We start from the raw sequence: 7,764 nt of genomic DNA, 5'->3' as shown, positions 1-7,764 counted from the left end.
CCAGCGCTGTCCTTCTCCTTGCTCAAACCCACTCGGTGCCCTTTCAGCTGTGGGGTGTCCCTGGATCCAGCCCCCAGCTGCCCCCTGCAGAGCCCCTGGCCCCCGGCTGGCTGCTCGGCCACAGGAGGCTGGAGACCCTGCCCCTGCTGCCCATGGTCAGGGAGGACAAGCTGAAGCCAAGGTGGTCTCGACAGCCAGGAGAAAAGGCCTGATCAGGCAAGAGGGGTTGGGAATCTGCAGTGTAACCCAATTGTAGAGACAGGTTTGGGGCCCCAGGGGCGTTTGCTTTGCAGAGGGGCTGAGCCCTGCAGCCCCGCTGCCCCTTGGGGACGGTCCCCAGGCTCAGCCCCGCTTGGGGCAGCTCCAGGGCAGAAACCCTGATGGGCAGGAGAAAGACGTGGGGAGCTCTGGGGCACAGAGCAGCACCAGCAGTGGCGGTGGGACACCCCCGGGGACATGTTTAAAGAGGACTCTGAAGCTGGTGCTTCTCTCCTACATGGGATGATGTCTCCCTCTCTCCCGCCCTCCCTCCCTCTTCTCCCTCCCTTTCCACCTCCCTCCCCAGTGCGCAGCAGTAGGGCTGCGTGTCCCTCTCGCTGTTGCATGTCTGGGCTGTGCGTTGGGCAGATTCACATGCACAGAAAACAGGCATCTCCTTTTGCTGGTGTTACTGTTGAGATAAGGAAGACATTTATTGGGCTGAGGGTGGGTGAGACACAGGAACAAGTTGCCCAGAGAAGCTGTGGATGCCCGATGGTTGGAGAGGGCTCTGAGCTCCCTATGCCGGGGGAAGGTGTCCCTGCACACAGCAGGGAATTGGACTAGATGGCCTCTGAAGGTCCCTTCCAATCCAAACTATTGCATGACTTTGTGATTCTTTGTCCCCTCAGATTGCCCATGATGGCACTGGAAAGTCCTTTCCTGACAGAGCCAGCGTCCCCCTGCCCCACGCTGAGGCACACCCCGAGGGCTTCAGGCAGGGGAAAGCACCACACTGACAACAGCTTCACAGGGATCCTTTTATTACAAAAATTGGGGAAAACACCCTTGGAGTCCAGGTACCAGCTGGAAAAGGGCTTGGCAGTCACAGGGGAGCGTCGGACGTCGGGGCCACCCTGCAACGCCGCACATTCGTGCTGCTCTTTGAAAATAAAGAGGAGGGCACGGGGTGTGTGGCTCTTCTGACGGACCTCCCAGCGTGACCAGGTGCTTCTTCCTATGAGGATAAGGCAGCATCTGGTTCTCCAGTGGTCCCAACCATGGCCAGCGTGCGGTGCGAGCGCTGGGAGGTCCCATGCCGCAGTGCCGGGTGGGCGATCAGTGCTGGGGAAGAGCCCACGATGATCAGCGATGGGGACGTCTTTGTGCCACCAGCATCCATCCTGCAACGGCAGCTGTCCTTAACCCTGAAGGCCTCCCAGGGGGAGACCTAGCCCACCACTCCCGGCTCCATACACCCTGAACCCCTGGGGACTCTGCAGCGAGGGATGCGATGAGTCCCCCCTCCAGCATGGAGATGGAAAGCTGCCAGCATGTGAGGGGACAGCCCCCATTTGAAGGCACTTGCCGGTAGGTCCTCACCCGTGCAGTGTGCGGGACCACTTGGGGACATCACCCACCCCTTGTCCTGGTGGCCCTGGGCTCTGCGTCTCCCCAGCTCTTACCTGGCGCGCGGGGCAGGGTCACCAGCTGGGCTGTCCCTCGCTGGGGGTGATCTGCTCCAGGATCTGGCTGTACCTCCGGGTGAGGGCGTTGGTGTCCCTGGTGAGGTGGGTGAGGACCTGCTGCAAGCCAGCCAGGTGGTGGGACAGGCGCTCCTCCAGCTGGGCATCCATGGCACCGTGGTGGTCCGAGCACGTCTCCGTGTCAGCATGGGCGCTGGTCGGGCTCTGGTCAGTGACACAGGCCAGGCCTTTCTCCACCATGGGCTTGATGGCCTTGAGGAGCTGGTAGCGCTCGTAGAGGTCTGTGCGGCTGCCCGTGGCCGGGGCTGCCCCGTCCTGCTCTGGGAAGACCCCTCGGAGCAGGCTGGGGAACATCACCTCCTGCTCCATCTTCTGGGTGGCCGAGAAGTACTGCTCCATGGCCCTGCTCCCACGGCTCCGGCAGCGCTGCTCTGGGCCCTTCCTGGGGTGCGCCTGCTCCCCGTCCCCACCGAGGGCTTTTTATGCTGGGCCAGGGCACGACCCTCCTCTGCTGTCCTCTCCTGCCAGGCTCAGGCTGGGCTGGATGGCCACGGGGCCGGGCTTGGCTCCAGCCCAGCTGGGGCTCGGCCCCGCTTTGTGCAATCTGTCCTGGCCCAGCCTCCCCGTGGCCTTTGCCTGAGCTGGCCGGGGGTCCCACAGCATCCCTCACACTGGGAGAAGGGCAGCAAGGAGGGGTGGTGTCCAGGGTCACTTCCATTTCATGCCATCCAGTCCCCACCACCTCCACAGCTCCCAAGGCCCTGGGAAGAGCGAGTCCGGCACCTGCCCCCCGTGTAGGCAGGCTGCAGGCAGCACCATGGGAGAGCTGCCTTGATGTAGGCAGTTTTGAGGAGTGAGGAATGAGGCCAAATGATGGGATTTTCTGGTGAAGGAAAGTCCTCCAAGAGCCCTGCCCCAGCTACCCCCTTCTTCAGGGCTGGCCTGAGGGTCCCACACAGCCCACCCTTGGCAAGGGGCCTTGGTACCAACCCCTGCTCAAAGAAGAAGGTGATGATGAACAGGTGATACTTGTCTGAGGGGTGTTTGCCCAAAACTGGTTATGTTAAGGACGAAGATGACCATCAGCTGCATTAAATGGTGACCAGGGAATTACAAAAGAGATTTTGAAATGAGGAAGGGGTCGGGCTGAAAGGAAGCATGAAAGCTGCCAGCCTGAGGGAAAGACCTTGGAGGGGCGACGGCAGGAGTCAGAGCCTGTCGGGCACTGCCGAAAGCAGCGCTGCGTTAGGCCTTTCTACACACGGGGAAGATCCTCCCGAGCCTTCTCGTCTCCAGGCTGAGCAGTCCCAGCCCAAAGAGCATCTCTCTCCCCAAATGGGAGATGATCCAGGCCTCTCTTCAGCTCCGTGGCCCTTCCCTGGACTCTCTCCAGTGTGCCCAGGTCTGTCTTGCGGTGGGGAGCCCAGACTGGACCCAGCACCCGCATGTGTGCCCCCAGCTGAGCAGAGGGGAAGGATCCCCTCCCTCCAGCTCCTGCGGGGAGGCTGGTGCCCGTCTTTGCCGTGCGGACACTTTGCTGGCTCAAGGCCAACGTGGCCAAGCAGGGAGCCAGAGCTGGGGGATGCGGGTGTGAATTTGTGGGGTGCTTTCCCCCTGGCACCTGCGCCAGCGGGCGATAGGCAGCAGCAGGAGGGGTACGGCCGAGGCCAGAGCACCCCCGAATGCAAAGGCAGGGGTGTGCAGGCAGGGACCCTGCCCTCCGGGAGGGGCAGGGCTGCTGGCAGCCCACCCACCCTTGGGGGCGTGTGGTGTGTGCTTAGGGCTTCTTGGGACTGCTTAGAGACGGGTATTTGGCACTTCTTCTTTATTTCACACTTTGGGTGAAAACTGTGCTTAATCTCTTGTCTTCCTGGTCCGGAGCCCGTGTGCCCAGGTCACCGCTTTCTGCTTTATTAGATGCCATGAAGCAGATAGAAATGGACCTGCGATCCTGATTTGATTCAACAACGTGAATGGAGAAGTTTGTCTCGCCGTGGTGGCCGGCAGCGGTGCTGGTGCCCTGGGAGCCTTTCCAGGCCGGCACGGAGCCAGCACCCCCCTGCCACGCCGGAGAGGAGAGGGCCTGATGTGCCCCGTCTGCCCTCCTCCTGGCAGGGGCCGGCGCTGGGTTTCCAAGGACAAAGGCCTTTTCTGTGACCATCTCGTGGCTCTTATCAGCCATGCCCAAAACCTGTGGCCAGCAGCAGGACATGATGCATCCCCGGGGTCGGTGTGATGCAATGCCCTGCAATGGGAGCAGGAAGGGACCTGGTGGTGCTGGGGGATTGATTGCAAGCGACCCAAATGTCGTCAGCGTGTCGTTCCAGCTGCTCCACGTCACAGGCCTTTGCTGCGAACATCTTGCGTCTGTCAGCAGCCATGTTCAGCTGCGGTGCTGAGCGCTTGCCAGATGTTCCACTGCGATACTTCCCAGAGCACCGTGAGCGTCTCCACCTGCCAAGCACGCTGCCCAGTCCAAAAGCCATTGCTGGAGGTGACTGCAGGCCCTCCTTGCTGTGATCAGTATCTTCTCCAGGTGACACGGGTCCTGTCCTTCAGCTCCAGCCATGTAACCCACCAGAGGGACACCACCACCTCCATGGTCCTCACCTCACCGGGAACTGATGTCCTTCCATTCCTCATGGTTCAGTGGTGGTAGAGCAGCTCGAAAGGTGGCTTGGAGACCCCATGTGTATCCTCCAGCCCCACTTCTGCCCCAGTCTGTGCCATGACAGCCCACCTTGCAGTGGCATTGCAATGAGGACAGCTGAGGTGTCTCCCATTACCCCCCTCGTGCTCCCCTTTCTCTGGATGAGGGAGAAGGCTGCACCCTTGCCAGAGCTGAGGGACGACACGAGGGCAGACGTGCCTCCGAATCCTCACGCTGGCTGGGATCACTGGTGTGCTCCCCCATTTTGGGGCACCTGGTACTTGGCCAACACTTTTGTAGATGCCGTGGTTGTCCTTCCCAGAAAAGTAAGAACATTGGAACCAGGAGGGAAGCACCTGGAGGAGCATGGCAACGGTGCAGAGCAGGGTTGGTGCTGAGCCCACGGGAGGTGCAATGGGATGCTTGGATCTCAGCAAACGCAGATTTGACGTCTGGGCAAGCCTCCCACTGACCCGCCATCCTCCTGGGCAGCCCGTCCCCTGCCATGGCTCAGAGGGGGGAAATGCCACCCCACATGTGTCCTCAGGTGTCCACGTGTTGTCCCCAGAGCGGTCTGCTGTCAGATCCCCCAGTGTCTCTGCCTCCCCTGACACCACCAGCGCTGTCCTTCTCCTTGCTCAAACCCACTCGGTGCCCTTTCAGCTGTGGGGTGTCCCTGGATCCAGCCCCCAGCTGCCCCCTGCAGAGCCCCTGGCCCCCGGCTGGCTGCTCGGCCACAGGAGGCTGGAGACCCTGCCCCTGCTGCCCATGGTCAGGGAGGACAAGCTGAAGCCAAGGTGGTCTCGACAGCCAGGAGAAAAGGCCTGATCAGGCAAGAGGGGTTGGGAATCTGCAGTGTAACCCAATTGTAGAGACAGGTTTGGGGCCCCAGGGGCGTTTGCTTTGCAGAGGGGCTGAGCCCTGCAGCCCCGCTGCCCCTTGGGGACGGTCCCCAGGCTCAGCCCCGCTTGGGGCAGCTCCAGGGCAGAAACCCTGATGGGCAGGAGAAAGACGTGGGGAGCTCTGGGGCACAGAGCAGCACCAGCAGTGGCGGTGGGACACCCCCGGGGACATGTTTAAAGAGGACTCTGAAGCTGGTGCTTCTCTCCTACATGGGATGATGTCTCCCTCTCTCCCGCCCTCCCTCCCTCTTCTCCCTCCCTTTCCACCTCCCTCCCCAGTGCGCAGCAGTAGGGCTGCGTGTCCCTCTCGCTGTTGCATGTCTGGGCTGTGCGTTGGGCAGATTCACATGCACAGAAAACAGGCATCTCCTTTTGCTGGTGTTACTGTTGAGATAAGGAAGACATTTATTGGGCTGAGGGTGGGTGAGACACAGGAACAGGTTGCCCAGAGAAGCTGTGGATGCCCGATGGTTGGAGAGGGCTCTGAGCTCCCTATGCCGGGGGAAGGTGTCCCTGCACACAGCAGGGAATTGGACTAGATGGCCTCTGAAGGTCCCTTCCAATCCAAACTATTGCATGACTTTGTGATTCTTTGTCCCCTCAGATTGCCCATGATGGCACTGGAAAGTCCTTTCCTGACAGAGCCAGCGTCCCCCTGCCCCACGCTGAGGCACACCCCGAGGGCTTCAGGCAGGGGAAAGCACCACACTGACAACAGCTTCACAGGGATCCTTTTATTACAAAAATTGGGGAAAACACCCTTGGAGTCCAGGTACCAGCTGGAAAAGGGCTTGGCAGTCACAGGGGAGCGTCGGACGTCGGGGCCACCCTGCAACGCCGCACATTCGTGCTGCTCTTTGAAAATAAAGAGGAGGGCACGGGGTGTGTGGCTCTTCTGACGGACCTCCCAGCGTGACCAGGTGCTTCTTCCTATGAGGATAAGGCAGCATCTGGTTCTCCAGTGGTCCCAACCATGGCCAGCGTGCGGTGCGAGCGCTGGGAGGTCCCATGCCGCAGTGCCGGGTGGGCGATCAGTGCTGGGGAAGAGCCCACGATGATCAGCGATGGGGACGTCTTCGTGCCACCAGCATCCATCCTGCAACGGCAGCTGTCCTTAACCCTGAAGGCCTCCCAGGGGGAGACCTAGCCCACCACTCCCGGCTCCATACACCCTGAACCCCTGGGGACTCTGCAGCGAGGGATGCGATGAGTCCCCCCTCCAGCATGGAGATGGAAAGCTGCCAGCATGTGAGGGGACAGCCCCCATTTGAAGGCACTTGCCGGTAGGTCCTCACCCGTGCAGTGTGCGGGACCACTTGGGGACATCACCCACCCCTTGTCCTGGTGGCCCTGGGCTCTGCGTCTCCCCAGCTCTTACCTGGCGCGCGGGGCAGGGTCACCAGCTGGGCTGTCCCTCGCTGGGGGTGATCTGCTCCAGGATCTGGCTGTACCTCCGGGTGAGGGCGTTGGTGTCCCTGGTGAGGTGGGTGAGGACCTGCTGCAAGCCAGCCAGGTGGTGGGACAGGCGCTCCTCCAGCTGGGCATCCATGGCACCGTGGTGGTCCGAGCACGTCTCCGTGTCAGCATGGGCGCTGGTCGGGCTCTGGTCAGTGACACAGGCCAGGCCTTTCTCCACCATGGGCTTGATGGCCTTGAGGAGCTGGTAGCGCTCGTAGAGGTCTGTGCGGCTGCCCGTGGCCGGGGCTGCCCCGTCCTGCTCTGGGAAGACCCCTCGGAGCAGGCTGGGGAACATCACCTCCTGCTCCATCTTCTGGGTGGCCGAGAAGTACTGCTCCATGGCCCTGCTCCCACGGCTCCGGCAGCGCTGCTCTGGGCCCTTCCTGGGGTGCGCCTGCTCCCCGTCCCCACCGAGGGCTTTTTATGCTGGGCCAGGGCACGACCCTCCTCTGCTGTCCTCTCCTGCCAGGCTCAGGCTGGGCTGGACGGCCACGGGGCCGGGCTTGGCTCCAGCCCAGCTGGGGCTCGGCCCCGCTTTGTGCAATCTGTCCTGGCCCAGCCTCCCCGTGGCCTTTGCCTGAGCTGGCCGGGGGTCCCACAGCATCCCTCACACTGGGAGAAGGGCAGCAAGGAGGGGTGGTGTCCAGGGTCACTTCCATTTCATGCCATCCAGTCCCCACCACCTCCACAGCTCCCAAGGCCCTGGGAAGAGCGAGTCCGGCACCTGCCCCCCGTGTAGGCAGGCTGCAGGCAGCACCATGGGAGAGCTGCCTTGATGTAGGCAGTTTTGAGGAGTGAGGAATGAGGCCAAATGATGGGATTTTCTGGTGAAGGAAAGTCCTCCAAGAGCCCTGCCCCAGCTACCCCCTTCTTCAGGGCTGGCCTGAGGGTCCCACACAGCCCACCCTTGGCAAGGGGCCTTGGTACCAACCCCTGCTCAAAGAAGAAGGTGATGATGAACAGGTGATACTTGTCTGAGGGGTGTTTGCCCAAAACTGGTTATGTTAAGGACGAAGATGACCATCAGCTGCATTAAATGGTGACCAGGGAATTACAAAAGAGATTTTGA

At 61.5% G+C, this 7,764-nt stretch overlaps 2 protein-coding genes across 2 annotated transcripts; both read right to left on the bottom strand.

The window, feature by feature from the left end:
* Positions 1 to 1,364: 1,364 nt before the first annotated feature.
* Positions 1,365 to 2,218, bottom strand: LOC135311474 (thyroid hormone-inducible hepatic protein-like). Its single transcript, XM_064440609.1, has 2 exons — positions 1,665 to 2,218; positions 1,365 to 1,382 (listed from the first exon to the last, which is right to left on the bottom strand). The coding sequence occupies exon 1, from the start codon at positions 2,082 to 2,084 to the stop codon at positions 1,683 to 1,685; it is 402 nt and encodes a 133-aa protein (XP_064296679.1). The 5' UTR covers positions 2,085 to 2,218; the 3' UTR covers positions 1,365 to 1,382; positions 1,665 to 1,682.
* A 3,864-nt stretch (positions 2,219 to 6,082) lies between these two features.
* LOC135311380 (thyroid hormone-inducible hepatic protein-like) lies at positions 6,083 to 7,212 on the bottom strand. The gene is made up of 2 exons (XM_064440545.1): positions 6,616 to 7,212; positions 6,083 to 6,333 (listed from the first exon to the last, which is right to left on the bottom strand). The coding sequence occupies exon 1, from the start codon at positions 7,033 to 7,035 to the stop codon at positions 6,634 to 6,636; it is 402 nt and encodes a 133-aa protein (XP_064296615.1). The 5' UTR covers positions 7,036 to 7,212; the 3' UTR covers positions 6,083 to 6,333; positions 6,616 to 6,633.
* Positions 7,213 to 7,764: the final 552 nt, after the last annotated feature.

Source organism: Phalacrocorax carbo, chromosome 1 (assembly GCF_963921805.1).
Source record: "Phalacrocorax carbo chromosome 1, bPhaCar2.1, whole genome shotgun sequence".
NCBI lineage: Eukaryota > Metazoa > Chordata > Aves > Suliformes > Phalacrocoracidae > Phalacrocorax > Phalacrocorax carbo.
The sequence above is the reverse complement of the archived record's forward strand: the minus strand, read 5'-3'. Positions and strand labels throughout refer to the sequence as shown.